Source organism: Carassius gibelio, chromosome B9 (assembly GCF_023724105.1).
Source record: "Carassius gibelio isolate Cgi1373 ecotype wild population from Czech Republic chromosome B9, carGib1.2-hapl.c, whole genome shotgun sequence".
NCBI classification, from domain to species: domain Eukaryota; kingdom Metazoa; phylum Chordata; class Actinopteri; order Cypriniformes; family Cyprinidae; genus Carassius; species Carassius gibelio.
This window is the reverse complement of record NC_068404.1, coordinates 6,436,459-6,454,593: the sequence shown is the minus strand read 5'-3', so window position 1 is coordinate 6,454,593 and position 18,135 is coordinate 6,436,459. Positions and strand designations below refer to the sequence as shown.

The 18,135-nt window shown below is 38.1% G+C and overlaps 1 protein-coding gene across 3 annotated transcripts in view; it reads right to left on the bottom strand.

Moving 5' to 3' along the window:
• Positions 1-2,050: 2,050 nt before the first annotated feature.
• epha3 (eph receptor A3) overlaps positions 2,051-18,135 on the bottom strand; it is a 114,783-nt gene continuing 98,698 nt past the window's right edge. For 2 of the 3 annotated variants that reach the window (XM_052565843.1, XM_052565844.1), the window contains exons 14-17: positions 15,723-15,872; positions 13,112-13,305; positions 9,085-9,240; positions 2,051-3,296 (exon numbers count right to left, since the gene is read on the bottom strand). In XM_052565843.1, coding sequence (XP_052421803.1) covers positions 3,191-3,296; positions 9,085-9,240; positions 13,112-13,305; positions 15,723-15,872 — 606 coding nt within the window. In that variant the 3' untranslated portion in view covers positions 2,051-3,190. Of the gene's footprint in view, positions 3,297-4,370; positions 4,464-9,084; positions 9,241-13,111; positions 13,306-15,722; positions 15,873-18,135 lie in introns of all 3 variants that reach the window. The other variant, XM_052565845.1, reaches the window with a different exon arrangement.

The following is an 18,135-nucleotide window of genomic DNA, read 5'->3' as shown; positions in this document are numbered from 1 at the left end:
TAGTAGACAAGGCCATCTACACACTCACACACATACACACACATCGATCTAAAGAAGGGGAACAGGACGCAAAACAGTATTGCTCTTCAAAAAAACAATCTCCAACAAAGTAAAATATAAAAACACTGGTAGGGTTGAAACATTAACATGTCATAACTTACTGAATGCTATGAAGAAAAAATTACAAATAAAGTAAAATCTGCACTGTGTGTGGTGGTTTGTTGCAAAGAAATAAATATTAAGTCATTATAATTGTTTTTATGTAAAACAAATATAATACAAAGCATAAAATATCATACAGATGAGTTTTGTAAAGGTTGCACAGATATTTTGTTCATTATTTTATACAGACATCTGTAAAAAGGGATGGCCGGGTAAATAATAGTACCTCTACAGTCACCACTGCTATCACCACAGGTCCGGTTCACATATGTACATGCTGACAGCAGGGAGAAAGCAACATTTACAGGCAGAAGAGGACAAATGGACTGTTCCTTCATAATGTAGTGCAGTACAAGATCAGACCATCATCTGTGCACCATTAGTGCTCTTTTTTGATTTTATGATCAGGGTGACTTAAGAAAATTTTCGGTTAATGATACTAAGCCCGTATTAAGCCTCAAACTAATAAATGATGAAGAACCTTGCATTTTGAAGACCGATGATACTTGAACTGAACACAGCTGTCCTTTTCTGAATAACCCTCCACATGAAACTTCTGGAAGACTTCATAATCCTGACCTCAAAGCAGGGTCGTCCTTTTTGTGGCCTGCAAGGAAAGCCGAAAAATTCTGTTTGGATGTCTTGATAAAATCTCACTTCGATCTCTGCAACTCTGCCCCGCTCCACACCTCACACCGGGCCCCACGTTAGCTAAGGACCGCCCTGTATCAAAATGAACATCGCTGCAGGAAACCACATAGCATGGTAATGTACGGAATAGCACACTACCATACTACTCTTACTACTCCTGAAGGATATAATATATTGTATATACTGCAAATGCTCTGAAAGCATGGAATCTCCAGGCAAAGTGTGCAGTATTCAACAGAGCTGCACAGAATATTGTATCCCACAATGCAACATACTTAATCTGATCTTCCATTTTCAGCATACTGCAAGTAGCTGTAATATTTGAGTTATTTTTTCACAAACCAGTCCTGCGTAAACTCTGCCCTGTGGATTTCATTGGACTTTGTCAACCGCACTGACTGCCTGAAACGTCTGAAGCTCTTCTGACAGGTGTCTGCCTGATTGAGCCGGCCAATGAAATCGTCTGTGGGGTGGAGTTTGCGCTTAAAGGGATAGTTAACCCAAAAAAAGTTCCAACGCTTGATGAATTTCTTTTGCTTGTGGAAGACAAAATATATTTTGAATACTGCTGGCTACCAAACAGTTTTGGTGCACATTGACTTCTTTGCACATTAAATATTTTATTGATTTATTTCTAAAAACAAACAAACAAACAAAATCTCATATCTTCTTTTATGTTCTGCATAAGAAATAAAGCCAGTTCTGGATTGGCGTGACAGTTAGTAAATGAAGATGTTCATTTCAAGGTGAACTAGTTTAGAAAAAAGATCAAATCACAAGTGATATTTAATTATCTTTCTTGACTCATTATTTGATTGGTTGCCAAATGTTAAACTCAATGTGAAGTGACATCCACAACTTATTTTCTTTCCATAATCTGATTTCCAGGATATTCAACAAGAAAAAATGGAGGGTGGGACTTTGTTTAATCAATTGGGAACTGATCTGGATTTGGAAGAGTAGGTGTTGCCAGAATGTAATCAGGTGATTGGAATGGAGAGCATCTGTGGGGACAAACAAAAAATGAAGCCATATCCGAAATGAAACGCATCAAATTGAAATCAAATGATTTCAGTATGATTTTTACACATAATTGGATAAAAAATTTGAAGGACCTGATTTATTTTCAAGTTGATAGTTGGATGTCGTTGACTAAACCAAGATGAGGCCATGTGACAATTATTGAACATGTCGTTGCAAAATCTTTTGTTTCACATACTAAACAAAACGGGAAGTGTTCAGAAAATAGTAAGCTAGTATTTTATTTCCTTCACAGCCCATGTACCTCACATACATCGTATCTGAGACTTCTGAGTCCAAATCCTGCTGGTATAGAGAGTTGGAAGGATGACATATATTCGCAGGTCAAAAAGTTCACCTTTTTTTATTTCCGCTTCCATCTTCAATGGATTTTGTGAATGGACTTTCGGTTAAACGCCTAAAATAAGCTCTGGAAGTGAAAAAGTCTATTTTCGGCAATAATCCAAAAACCAATAGCAAAGTCCTATCGGTGATACCATTTGGGCTGGTCTGCAAAACACATCATTACTCTATTCGGTCTGCTTTTCTCATTTGATGCATTATGACTGTTACCGATTCTAATAAACAGTTTATTTCCTTTATATTGTACTGTTTTTATTTGATAATGAATTCACATATCATCTGAACACAGTGGTGCAAACAAAGATGTGTCATGGGCTACATCAACAAATAAGCCTTTAAAATGGCATGTTTACCCAAGGTTTCCACTCCTCCATCCCTGATTCTGGAGAATGGCTCTCTGCACTCGCAGATTAATGGTCAATTATCAAATATATAGCCAAACGTGTCAGATCCTAAGAAGCATCACCAGATTGCTCTAACAGTAACCGTCTGTATTTCTCTTGCCGTTCTTCAGAAGAATTAATAAAGGGGGCTTTTCTACAAGAAACCACCAAAACTGTGGGGTGCAAGCTATTGCCTCTCTGAAGTGCTACCTTCCAAAAGGAAGACGGATGCTTATGCAAAGATTTTCCTGAAGGCTTTTTAATGCTCCCCTGCCACATGTGAAGAGCTCTTCGTTAAATCCGTTCAGATCGGACCGGCTCCCGTCCTCTAGGGGGAGTCATGCGGCGTGACCGTAGACTCCTAAACACGAGGCCCACGCTCCTCCGCCTCTCTCGCCGATAATGGCTGAGAGACACGCTCATTGTCTTTGCCCCTCGTGCCCGGGTAGACGTGATCTTTCTCCAGGAAGGTTGTTCTGCTTCGCACATGTGTTCAAGAATTGTAGTTCCACTTCCTCTTTTCGTTTAAAATCTACTTCCTGTCTGTTAAAGCCAAAGCAGCATCAATCTCGTTTAGGTGTCTTTCATTTCCGTCGCTCGTTTTTTTTATTTTACACAGGAACTGGACCGTTCTTTGAGTGTGTTTCAAGTGTTGTTAGACTGCTCACGATCTTCTTCTGAGGTCCAACGATCGTCACACCGACTTTCTTGAAGTCCCTGCGTGTCAGAGAGGAGAGAGAGAGAAAGTGAAGATGGGTAATATAGCGCTCGCGGTTTGACATACGGTGACATTAATGACAAGCCCGCAGCGGCGCTCTGCCTCAGATCGCTTGTGTCAGTCATGTAGGACGAAGTACTCCAGGAGGACACCATGCTGCCATACACATACAATGAGCTGAGGAGCTGGACTCGTGACAGACTTTGTGTTATAACTTAAACACTGGGCTGATTTACAGCTTCCTGTGATGAGAAATCGGAGTAGCTGCTTAATTTTCTGAGTGGGTTATTTCTACTGTGATTTGAAAGGAACAGCACTGTAAGGGTTACCCCGGAGGGAAAAAGAACGACATTTTTCATTTAATGAGATCCATGCAACAGCTGACAGGAGCTTGCATTATTTACAATCGTGGATAGACACTCCAGACTTACCATATGGATGAGTTCATCCCGTGTGCACATATCCGACTCGGTCTCATAGGAAAAACGTGATGCTACATGCATTTTTGCACAGCGTAAAATGCATCGCTGCAGGTACTGTCACAGGTGAATTCAACAGCCGTGGTGCTGAAAAAACTGTTTACTTTCACTGCGACAAGGTTATGAGGAGTAATGAGTTAAATTTGTTCTGTTCAAATAAAGTTATTGCATGGGCTCAGAATATAAACTATTGTTCAAAGGAGTCTCATGCTTAAAATTCAACTATTTATTAATACAAAAACTCATTTTAAGTCACGTTTTTCCCATTAGATCCGACTGTACATTGTAAACATGTGGCGAACCAATCACTTTAATGTACACCTCAAATACAGAAGCTTTTGCAAAACAACAACAAAAAATTATTCCTCTTAATATTGTCAGATCAAGGGATGCAAAAGCTGTGCAGTGAAGATCATTATAGCATATTAGTGCAAGCAGGTTAAAGTTACAACTATGCACACCTCAAGTCAGGCACGAGTTCTGTTAGAAACACTTCTAGAAGGTTCAGCGGCGATTTAGTCCTGATCTGGACATGAGCGCAAGCAAAAGCTTGAGGGAGCAGCCAGTAACAGAAAAGCTACGATCAGAACCCACCGTCCAGTCTATAAGCTTTAAAGTGTTGTGATTCCCATGGATGGCTCCCACTCAGGGCACGTGGCTGCTGGTCTGACTTCAGTCAGACAGATTCTATGGGCAGAATACAGCTTTAGATCGACTGACACTCAGGCTGTTTATCGTCAGTGCACTGCTAATGCACTGACATCAGCCAAACAAACGCTCACAATGTCAATCAAGACAGGCCTGCAACATTTCTGTGTGACAAAAGTCGTTTGATCTACTACAGAGTCAAATTCAAGCTTCAATAAAGCAGACTTAACAAATTCAGAGGCATGTTGTCTGTAATGCTAATTAAAATGCCTGGATACACTGTGATTGCAAACAGCTGAAATCAAGAAGTAACTGCTATACTACTATAACAGCTGTTAGACATCTTGTCACTTAAGAAAACAGAAATGCAAACTAGTTTGGTCAAATAATTTTCTTTGTATGAAATTCCATAAGTAAAGCGCCAGTGTTTTCCAAAATATACTTTATGTAGTAAGTATACTAAAATCAATGTACTAGTAGCACAACATTAAGTGTACAATTTCAATATGTCTTGAACTAATTTGGTTACATTTTTAGTTTATTGTTCATACTATAACAATAGACAATGAATATACAACTAATTTACGACTAATTAGCTATTCTGTGAACTATACTTCAAGTAAACTTATACTGTATAAATACTGTATGTCCAGCTCACTTTTTAGTTTCTAAAATAAACTCTGAAGTATACACTCAGTAAACCATTTTAATAGATTGTATAGTTTACTTCTTGAAAAATTTATTTCAGTCAACTAAAAATCATACTTATAGTTTACACACACCATAAAATAATTATTAGTAAAATTATCCAAATGTCAATCTGTTTCTGTGTAGGTTAATAGCGCTGTATAGAAAAAAAGATTGAGTTTAGTTCCACCCACGTAGTATTTTACTCTAAACTACTGCACCCAAAGCTGACTTGTTATTATAAACTTGAACATGTACGTTTATCAGGAGGTAAAACACTCTATCAAAAGAGTAAACACAATTGCAAGCCAAGCATATTTAAAATATAAAATTATAGAGATTTAGCAGCTTTTACACAGGATGCAGAAAGTGCTACACTATGAAACCCATTCATTTTGGTGAAATACGGTGACACACACAGTGGTAAAAATTGTTCAACTTTTGCCGCTGGCTCTGTGACTACCTGCACAATACAATAGAAACGGGGCATCCAAATAGAATTCCCAGTAAAAGTTTTGATAACTCAACCCAGCATATCGCAAATTGCTGAACACAGCTCACAGTGCAGCGCATGCCGTGTCCTGCATGAAAGGGCCATAACTCACAATTATAGGCCAAATATACTTTGACTTTTCTGTATACTTGTCAGTATAAACCAAGTATACTTACAGTAGGTATAGGCTAGGGGTGTTGCGATATACCAGTATTGACAATAACCGTGATATTCAAAGCAACAACTATCGATATCGTGTTAATTTAGTGTGTGACGATATACCGGTATTAGCGATAACCACAATATTTAAAATGAACATTAATAAGGTGTTCTCTTATGATAACACCACATGTAAATACTCCAGCGCCAGTACCTGGTTGAGCTCCCAGGTGGCAGTATTGTGCCCTAACGCTGATACCGGTCACACAAGAAGAAGACGCAGCACTTGCAGCTGCTCCAAGGAGAGCCGTGTTCATCGAAGTAATGGTGCGTTCAAGTCATGTCGGATATATTGTATTTATGAGTTAAACACACATAAATTAGTTGAAATTGATAGAAAGGATTACAATATAACAATTAATACGTTTTTTTATGTGATACAGATTAAAGTGGCTTCATAAATTATAAAAATAAAAATAAAAACCCAAAACACACCTGATGCAAATGATTTGCTCTTAATTTTCTATAAGCAGAGTTAACAAACCCTGTTGTATTTTCTTGTAATTTATTAAAAGCAGGTACACCACCATCTTGTGCTGACTAAACTGATTTGAATGCACCCGCCGACGTAATTACATCTCGTAAGTACGAACTTCCAAGGAGGACTTGAATGCAGCATAAGTTGACATTATTTTACTAGTCACAGAATGGGAAACTTTTTATATTAACCTGTTAACAGCGGTTTTCTGTGTTCATATATTGAAGTAAAGAGTGATTATTTTAATAAGTACCACGTTTTCTTTACTCGTCTCATTTTTGTATTTGCAATAAATACGGCCTGTGCGTAGTAACACTTTATTTATTTGTTCAAATATATTAACAGTTACACGATTAAATCTGATCTTGAAAAACTGATCGACCACATTTCTACATTAAACTTGTAAAATGGTAAGTTGATCGCAGTGCCATTTACCATTAAGTACCATTAATATCTATTCATCATACTGTTGAAATTGACAGTCTTTTCTCTCTTGTTGTTTCATAGGAGCTCCAAAGAAGACGGAGAAAGCCAGAATCTTGTGCCCTGCATTTATCAGTATCCTTATGTTCGTTGGGTGAAAAAGAAAAACTCAATGAACAAAGAAAAATTTATTTGACTGATATCTTTCCCCCCTCAATGTTTCTATAGATATCATGATATATCGATTTCGTGAATCCTTATGGCCACAATTAATGTGATATCAAAAATCTAATATCGGGACAGCCTTAGTATAGGCCTATTTGAAACATAAAAGTACATAAAAGATTGTACTCTTATATTTTTTATTACTTTTTTTTCCCCCCCTGATTTACTGGCTACTAAGCAATACACACATGAAAAAAGAGCTTTGTTTTAAATGACAATTTATAACTTATTTACTCTTTAATATGAAAAAATAAAATATAATTTGAATTTAATTATCAATTATCTGTTTTGCCAGAAATAACACCACAAGACACAAAAAGAACAACTATTGCACGCTGCCTGCCATATCAATTCAGATTTATCTACAGTTTTAATGTGACTTGTTCTAAATAAGGGAGAAACCTTCAATGATAGAATAAAGAGCCTAACGTTCTGCACAATTTACCATGAGAATTGCAGTAAGAGGCCAAACATCTGGTAAACTTACTATATCCCCAACAACAACACAACCAAGGTAAAGTGATAAGTGACTGAATCTTCAATAATTGTCTCTCTCTTGTGATTCTTCATTTTCGTGGTAGGCCCATTAAAAGCCAATAGCATATTTAAATGTGACTGGTCCTGAGTAACTAGCTCCTGCTCAAGACCACTTCATAACCAGCTACCACGCTTTAAAATAAACCTAAGCAACATATGCTGTTTTCTTTTTTAACAGGGAAGTCAGAAAAGGTTAGTACAGTTTTCCAAAACCTTATACAATGAATGATCTTGGTCTTTTCAGCAGTTAAAGCATACAAATCAACATATTTGCCATTAAAATTCACAAAAATAATTGTTTCAATGGTGGTGTCCACTCACTACTGAAAGCCAAACACTGAGAGACGAACTGCATGTTAAATAACTCAATCTGGGTCATGGATGAGGGCCGCTATTTGCATCTGATTATTTACGCTGACATCAGAACAAAATATAACCACAAGCAGCCTTAATTACAGACTGCTGAGTGTTTAGATGTTTAGTCCTGAGGGTAGCATGCAGCACAGCACTGCCACTGTTCCCAGACCGGCCCTTTGATCATTCTCTAGTTATGAATGTCAAATTATTTACATTGTCAAATAGCTCCTCATTGGAATCGAACAGTGGTTTAAGGAGATGCTAACCAGGCAAGGCAAGGTTCCTAATCAACATCTACAAAGCATTTCCCATAGATGCAGATCCACACTGTGGAGAAGAACAGGGTCTTTATTATTAGGATTTGTTTGACTCAACCCATTAGATCGCTTCCAAGACTGGGGATTACAGGAGGACAGCACTTTTAGTTTTGGTAAAATATATATTTTTTTTCTTTCTTCCATTTATTGGATTACAATAGAAGAAAACGTTACTAGAGCACTGTCACTGGAGATTAATAACAAATGTAATGGCCACCTTTAAAGGATTAACCAAAGCTGGGCTTCATTTACTGGAAACTGATCTGTAAATAAATTTGTCATCGTCTCCTGCATTGGTTTTAAACTGTTTTATGCCAACAAACTTAAATTATATCACTTGTCTATTGCCTTGGACTTGAAAGTACAGAAAGCTAACCCTTAAGCACAGGGACAACTAGAATAGAAGAATGACCAAATAGGGGAACTAAAAATCCCCTTTTTTTTGTTTCATGTGAGAAAGAATATCATTTGGCTCTCAACAACAAGCAAATAAGACAATTAAAATTTCCTTCAAAACTGATGTTCCTTATTTGCACTTATGACTATTCACACAAATACACTACCATACTAAAGTTTGGAATAATTAAGAGTTTCTGTTGTTGAAAGGCTGCACATATTTGATAAAAAATAATAATAATACAGTACAAACGGTAATATTGTGAAATATTTAGATTTTAAAATTAAATTTTAAAGCTTATTAATATAGAAAACTGTTATTTTTAATTGTAATAATATTTCACAATGTAACTGTAAAACTATATAGATTTAACTGTATTTTTAATAATAGAAATGCAGCATTAGTGCAAAAAAGAGACTTCTTTTGAAAACATTTTTTTTTTTAAATTATTCCAGACTTTTGACCAGTAGTGTAGATTTTAGTTTTATAATAAAAAAGAGAAAGACAGTATAGTAAAATGCTCTTACTCTGCTGAGGTTTTGGCCAGTGTATCACAGGAGCTGTAGCTGACCCCACTGAATGCATCTTTACAGGGTAACGTCCTCGCACTCTCCAACCAATCACCCATTGTGTTAAAAGAAGTGATGTCAGTGCTGGTCCTGTCCAGAAGCAGATTCACCGGTCTGAGAAGAGATGAAAAACATGGACCGTTAAGTGAGTTGTGAATATTAAAGTATATTTTTTGTGCTGCCCAATGGAAATGAAGCACAAGTAACTTTCATTTGCAGAATACTTTTGTAGAACTGATACACAACAGAGTTTTAAGAGATCACAACTCGCTGATGGTGAAAAAAAAAAAACCACAACGCCGAAGTTGTGGCCGTCTGCAATTCCCGTCACGTTTGACAAATGTCATTTATGGAGAAAACAAGCTTATGAAAGTGCAAAACACAAAAGCCCTCAAACCCGATATGCAAGCTTGCATCCGAGGTCTCCATACGGAAATACCTGCAGAGAAGTGGGACTGATTCTCTCCATCTGTGTTATGGCAAGCATTCCGTAGCAAGAAAGCAATACATTTAGGAATGTTTATTCGAATACACAGACATCTCTGTTCCTGATCACTTCCCATTGTTCACATTCCAATACTAGTTTCCATTGTTTATTGCATGGGCAAAAGGCTACTTATTAACCAAAGCATTTAATTTAAATACAGCATATATAAGTGAAGTTGAATTAGCTACTCAATTAACTGAACAAACTTTTGACATGTTACTTGCAGATACAGTATGGAAATATTTATATGTAATCCTTTTATGCCCACATGAAAAAAAAAAATATTATAGTAATTTTCAGTAAATACTATACTTAATTTGAGGTGTCTATAGTTTCTGACAAACAATGTATGTGTATGCTAGATAAAATATAGATGTTATAAATACAAGTGATCATGTCACAGCATGTGAAATCCACAATTCGGGTCCAATGGCACCTGATCAGAACCAGGGGAACAGACGGAAATGAGATTACAATTCCTTTGGGGACTGCTATTTATTTATATATGTATATATTCATCTAAATAAACAAATTAAGATAGCAGGAAGTGCACTCAGATCCACATGTTCCCAGTGTTCCATTACTGTGTGTTGAATATAAAAGAATAATGTACGCTGAGTTGACTGGAAAAGAATGCTGAATGGATCCAAGTTACTTGGCAAAGAGGATCAGAAAGTGCTGACACAGCTCATTGAATAGAGCTGTCTGCAAGTACTGCACTGATGCACTCAGGATCTTTAGAAATCCTTTCCTAACGTCAGGAGAGAGTGGTTGAAGTTTCTTTTTTAACAATGTCTTTGATCGTTTTAGTCTAACCTTCACCGTTTGAGAAGCACATTTATGCGCCAGTTGTTTTGTGAATCTTTCTAAATGTGATGCAGCTTTGTTAAAAGACTGACATATTTTAGGATGGGACAGCGAAGATAACATTGGACTTTACATCAGACCTGCAGCTTGTAACTATGTGCACAGCACTGCTGGATCTAATTTCACATGCAAGTTTACATTTAGTCTTAAAGGTACAGCAAGTACCACATGAAACGGAATGGAACGGATCAAAACACAAAAGGAAAGAAAAGAAAAGAAAACACACACACACACACACACACACACAAAAACAAAAAAAAACACAAAGCAGAGCATACCCCCCCCCCCCCAAAAAAAAGAGCAAAATCTAAAAACAAAGGAATAAAAAACAGTAAGTAACAAACAGTTAAAACAAACAATCAAAACCAAAACAATTAATTTCATTAAACTTGTCAGAGAAAACTAAATTCTAAACTTAATTATGGCACATAAAAACAATAAATAAAAAGTATTTTATAACCCTTTTAATTAAATGAGTTCTATATTTTTTTTTCTTTTTTTTTATCAATGAATTAATACATTTAAAACAATCACAGTCATATATGTCCACCAAATATGATAAGGTTGGTTTATTTTTGTTTATGTAGGCTATTTGTATTTGCAATGCCATTCAATATGAAAACTGCAGAACCTAAAATTTACCAGTGGGCCTATTATTTAGTATTCTTTCATTAAAATGGATCTCACACATTTATTACCATGTTAAATGCGGGAAAAAGAAAAGATTGATCACAGTTATCTGACTCACTCAGCTTCTTAAATTATATGAGTCTACAATATGGGAACATGATACATAATGTGTATTTATAATTACAAAGGTCAATATGGGAAAGAAAAAGCAGAGTGGAAAACCAAGAGATGTCCAATACTCTTTTGTGTGTTGCGATGTGCAGCTGCATCCTTTTCACAAAAAAAAAATGTGAAAAAGAAAATCTTTGTTGTTGGGTATAGAGGTGATAGCTTAAGCTCTGATGTATACACACTGCATTTGACTGCATCAGCTGCTGGCGTCAGAGATCTGAGGCATCCGTCGACAGGAGCACAAGAGGCCAGAGGGAGAGGATGAAGAGAGGTAAACACTCGGCCTCTCTGCTGGTTCCCTCTCTTTTCTTTTGCTTTCCTCTCTCCCCTCTGGTGTAGTGACCTCTAAATAACCGAGGCTGCTTAGTATCATGTTTTTAAAGTTCTCTAGGGATGGGAAAGGAGGGCGGACGTTCCTCACGTAGAAACATCTGGGTAGCTTCGTCACGGACAAGAATGCATCTCTCGCTGTGAAAAGGCTCTGGGATCATGCACCTACTTTCATCCCGAGAGAGCCGACATTTTACTTCCGAACATCTGCACGCCATCTCTTTCTGGGTCTGGCCTTTAGGCCTAGGGTCCATCCATGAGAATAGCTGGGATGCCGTCCCATCAGCATGCAGGGCATGTAGATAAATGAAGTGCAAGGGCTTGGACGCAGCTGTGACTGTAGACCGGCGGCAGAGGAACCGGAGTGTGTCTCGCCCGGAGAGCCATAAATCACCTGGGCACAGCACTGAACCCCAAACGGCCATGTTAAAAGCCAATCAGGAAAATTACATGCTAACTCCCTGGGACCCATTTCCACTTTCTTAAGAAACCATTAGTCACTGTTACATACTTCATAATAATAAAGCTACTGGTTGTACCACTTACGTCCACACTACACAGGGCAACCCATAACAGACGAAACATCTAGTTAATTGAGCCGTATTACAGCAGGGGAAAGTAGAGTAGGAATTTATTTTGAGGAAAATATTTTGAGATTAAATATTAATTACCAGAAACCGTGAGGTACTGCCACATACTCCCCATAGAACACCCTGTTCTCAAATCTGGTAACATCAGGATGCATAAAAGCCTTGTAATACAAATAAAAGTGCATGAAGTGAGGCCAGGAACTGACACTGGGTGATAAATGATGGCTCACAGTCACCAATCCAATGAATCCCAAAGATGTCCAGTGGGGTTCAAGCCTGGACTTTGTGCAGAATTGTGCAGGAAGTATTTCCACACCCCGAAATGTCAACTCCTTTCAAAACAGACCTTGCACAAGAGCACTGTCATGCTGAAACAGGAAAAGGACCCTTCCCAAACGGTTTACCACGAATTACACAAATCTAGAATGTCACGAGTAAGACTTCACTGGAATCAAGGAGTCTTGGCAAATCCGTTAACCAGAAGGGGGTGTTAACTTTTGACCACATTGTGTATAATCCTTTCAATAACATTAGCACTACATCCTGTATAGTAGAGAAACAGGATGTCAGCAAATGTTTATCACAAACACGGCCTGTCTGACTGAGAACTGTTTCTGCAAACTGGCTCCAAAAATAAACCGATTTTGTCTAGAAAAATAATCTGCAGAAAATAATGCAGCCTCAAGAACAGCTCAGTCCTAACTGTGTGCGACCGTCTGTAGGAGCGTGTGATTAATCTAGACCTGAGGGGAAGATACAAATAAGAGTTCAGGAAGAAGAGAGGGCATTTTCTTTCGTTAGGGAGCATGAGAAGATGATCTGAACGTGATACGAAGCAAAGAAACAGCAATATGGGATCAGAACAAGCATTTAGGACTTGGTCCAGAGGCAGTCCTCCCGGATGACATACCTGGATGTGGTGCTGGCTGTGATTTTGAGACTGCTGGGGTTACGGATGAGTTTGTCCAGGATGCTGACAATCTGCTCAAATTTGGGCCGGTTGTTTCGGTCCTTCTGCCAGCAGTCTAACATCAGCTGGTAAAGCGTGGCAGGGCATTCCATGGGCGGGGGAAGACGGTAGCCCTCATCTACCGCTTTTATCACCTGCGGCACATGAGAAAATATCGTTAAATTCTGTCATTCTGTCTGAAGGTGCGATCACATTAGCAAGGTTTTCTGAGCATGAAAGTTTATTTGTCAATTGACAAATATTGCAACGATGTATGAAGCACAGCTCACACAGAGGTCCCTTCCAAACCAAGCAGTTTTCAATATGAATCTGTTGTGAAATAGGTCATTTTTTCACCCTCACTATTTCCTATTGAGATGACTGGATTTCGCCTGTGAAAACTTGATATATAACATAAAACTTCGGAGCAACATACCGGGTGAGTAAATTCTGACAGAAATTCCATTTTTGGATTTTTGGGTGAACTATTTCTTTAAAGATGAGGCCCTGCTGTTTGCCTAACGATTCTCTTCAATTTCCTGTCCTTTGAGCTCCTCAGGCCATATTTCTTCCACGCATTCCAACTGTCACCATCCAGTAGGATGAAACACAAATAAAGCACTTCCGTTCATGCAACAACACAAAATCAATTGCCTCATAAGTGCTCCAGATCTGTAACTCCCTTTTGCTTTTCATCACTGGATCATCAGCGCTGCCATAAACCAGTTCAAATAAACTCTCAGGGCCTTATTTGCTCAGGGTGAAGTTACTGAACTGTAGCAACAAGGGCACTGCTCAGGGTCAGCGCTAAAGAACTAATAACAGTGTCAACACAACAAGATTTCATAACAAACCACTACACATTTACCATAATTCCACAAATGACTCTTGTTCTTAACTTTCTATAAGAATTATAGCATAATAGTTTCTCTTGGCCTGTGAATTGAAATTTCAAATTCCGTTTGAGTGCTCATTGAGTGTCTTTGTGAAGCTAGCCTTAGTAGCTAACATTTTCATTAATTAAGAGCAGCATGAACAGTCTAGCCATGCAAAACAAGCTTGGTAGCTGGCTGATCATGGAAAATCTTGCTAATTTAATTATATTGTTTGTTTGCCAAGACAGGACAATTTACTCACTCACTGTTGTTCCAAACTCTTAAGGGCCATTCACACAGAATGTGTTCTTCGATTCTACTGTGCTACTTTTCCGTTGTTTTTCTGTGTAAACTCGTGCTAGACGGACATGTATGACTTTTGCAGCATCTCACACATGACAAAGTGCTTTGAAAACATGGTGCTTAAGTTAAAATAAGGTTTAGATCATAAGATGGACTGTTAAAACTTAAAAAAAACGAGATCTTGTGGGTTTTCACCATTTCACTGCCCTGTCTCGCATTTTTGCTTTTTTAAAAAACATGTTCTGTGCTAATGGCCTCCACTTATGAAAATTAACCATGGTTTATTTTAGTAAAAGTGTAGTAAACAAGGTTTTCTTTCTCTCTTTTTTTGCCATATTGATTACCATTTGTATAACCACAGTTTTATTATGAATACCATGGTTAGATTATACCGGATCTTTTTGAACCAGTTCACCAAATCGAACTGAATCGTTTTAAACGGTTAAAACTTTAAGCTGTTAACTTTTTTAATGTGGCTGACGCTCCCTCTGAGTTCAAACAAACCCGGAGTAATGCACTCAAACAGTACACTGACTGAACTGATGTGAAGAGAGAACTGAAGATGAACACCGAGCCGAGACAGATAACGAACAAAACATTGACTCGTTCACGAGTCAAAAACCGTTTCTGTCAGACGCGTTCGATTCGTGAACCGAGGAGCTGATGATACTGTGCATGTGTGATTCAGTGTGAAGCATACTGACACACAGAGCGTCTGAACCAAACTGTTTCTTTTGGTGATTGATTCTGAAATGATTCTGTGCTAATGTTATGAGCGCGGGTAAACCGAAGGCTTGAATCAAGGGCAATCATCGCCAATGACTTCATTACGTTGAGCGCAAAAGAACCCGGTGAACCGTAAAAGATTTAGTTCGATTTGGTGAACTGGTTCAAAAAGATCCGGTTACATCGAATGATTCATTCGTGAACCGGATATGACAAACTGCTTTGTTTTGAACTCTCTCTCACAACAGACACGGAAGAGAAGACAATGCTGAATAAAATCATAGTTTTTGCTATTTTTGGACCAAAATGTATTTTCGATGATTAAAAATATTCTAATGGACCCTCTGATGTCACATGGACTACTTTGCTGATGTTTTTCTTATCTTTCTGGACATGGACAGTAGACGTACACACAGTTTCAATGGAGGGACTGAGAGCTCTCGGACTAAATCTAAAATATCTTAAACTGTGTTCTGAAGATACACTGAGGTTTTACTGGTTTGGAATGACATGAGGGTGAGTTATTAATTCCATAATTTTGATTATTGGGTGAACTAACCCTTTAAGGCACCTTTTTAAAAGACTCTTCAAATCAAATCAAACATATGTCTCACTGATCTAGTTTGGCAGGAAATACGTTTGATTATTCTGACAGCTGCTCTACTCACGTCCTGATTGGACATCTCCCAATAAGGTCTTTCTCCATAAGACATGACCTCCCATAGGACAATCCCGTAGCTCCATACGTCACTGGCCGAGGTGAACTTGCGATAGGCGATGGCCTCTGGCGCGGTCCATCGGATTGGAATCTTGCCACCCTGTAAACACACAAAATCCATCTGTCAAGGAGACATTTTGCCATCTGCGACAGAATCCAAACACATATTTCTACTATTAGTTAAATAACAAACATGAACTCTAACGTTCACATGCCAGATCATGTAATCTGTATGCATTGGCGTTTAAAGCAGGCCATATGTAAAGTGTCAGAGCGGATGAAGGGGGGATTTCTGAGAGGGCTGTGCATCTAATGAATGAAATTCAAAGTTTGAAACAAGCTCTGAGATGCCATTAGGATTTGTTTGTGTTAGCGGAATTACTGTACAGCACAAGTGTTGATGTGATTTAAACACAACCTCTAGCTGCACCACCAGTTCAAGAAAGCCTTGCTCTATGCGGGCCCCTTCATACAGCATTATTAGCAAATTATGGTTGGATTTACCAATCTAGTGTGGTTTTCGCACTGCAAAGAAAAGTAAATATGGTTGAGTTTCCGTTTATAATATTTGATGAACTCTACACTTTATAAGAATAAAGGTTTTTGGTTAAATGAAGAGCTTTTAACATCCACAGAATCTTTCCAATCTATAAAAAAGGGCAGTGGAAAAGCGTACTTTAGATTTTTAAAATCTTCTTAAATTAACAAAACAAAACCAAATGAAACCAAACCAAACCAAACCAAACAAAACAAAAAAGTTTTCTTTAAGAAAGTCTCAAGTCTTTGGGGAATCAAAAACGGTTCTTCTATGCAATAATCTTAAACTACATAATCCCTTTTTGGAGAGTATGCATGTGCATTAATCAGTGCTTATATGTGAATAAGCACCTAAATTAAATGTGTTCATCATATAAATTGATATATCACTTCAATAGACATGGATTAAACCGCTTGATTCATTTAGATTACTTTCATGATGTCTTTACACATTTTTTGAAGCTTCTGGTTACATAGACTTTCAATGGAGGGACAGAAATTTCTCAGGTTTCATTAAACCACATGGAACAACATGCAGACGGGTAACATGTGACAGAGTTTTTGGTTTAACAATCCCTTAAAGGTATAAAAAACAACTAAAATAGCATGTTGGCTCTAAAAGGCAGGACTTCTTAAAACCACCGATTTTTTATTTATTCATTTTTTCAACAATTGGTCCGGTTCCTCCACCTATTCTATCTTTGCTCTTGGTTTTGCGGTATGCCACCACCTTCATCGATCCTGTCCTCATCTCTGAAAGCTGGCTGGGCTTGTTTCACGTCTCTCTCTCTCCGAGGATCAGCGTTGTATTTACCCAGCTCGGCTGCTGTCGTAACTCTACACTCAACCTTCGAGAAGGAGGTAGACTGAGAGAGAACAGGGTCGAGCCAAAGCCAACCGGCAACCTGGCCAAGTCACACAATTCCTACCCCACATTCTCCAAACACAAGGCCTTTAAAAAATAAACCCACTTGTGCGCAGGCCTCCCCATTGAGCACGTACAAACAGTCCCTGAAAGATCGCTGCTATTGAATGTAAAATGTGACATGATGTATCCATTGGGTTTAATAGAAAGGAAAGGCAAAAGTTGCCAGCATTCTTGTGGATTCGAGGGTCTTGTAGCCACACGATGATGCGGTGGGGGGTCTAGTTGTAACGGTAAAAACATACATTTACGTTGGCTGTCAGACACAAGTAAAACCCAACAAATTTATCTAACTAATAACATATTGGACCTCTCCTCCCCAGCATATGCTATGTATCATTGTAACACTTACGTTAGGTGACACTTGTATTGGTAATTTAAGAAGCAATATCTCTTAAAGCCTCACATGCAGTGGATTTATGCCTGACTCTAAGTGTATTTATGCATTAGTTATCTCTTCTGATAATGGATGTTGCTCTTAAGAATGAGAGTGACGAATATGGTTATTAATTCCAGGGAAAGAAGATCAGTCGTGCTGGCTGGGAGGAGACAGTGAGCTTGTCGATCATGGTCTGGCCTGTATGAAATTTGCTCTGTAGGTTTCACACAGCCTGTCCCTATTGTGTCATTTCAGCTGCTAAAAGAGTCTAGTCCTCTCAACCCTGTTTAACACATTTTTACCATGTTTCAAATCGTTCCACAGAATCAGCAGAGATCTGGGTCTAATCACGGCTGAGAGAAAACCTTCAATTTGAGGCTTGCTAATAAGGCACTAAAACATGTCCTAAGCGAAGACTCATTCCTCAAATCTAAACCTTGTGAAGCATTTTTGTTTGCTATGTGAGCACAAAAAAAGTCTCTGTCTGTCTGTCTGTCTGTCTATCTATCACTGTTCAAACAT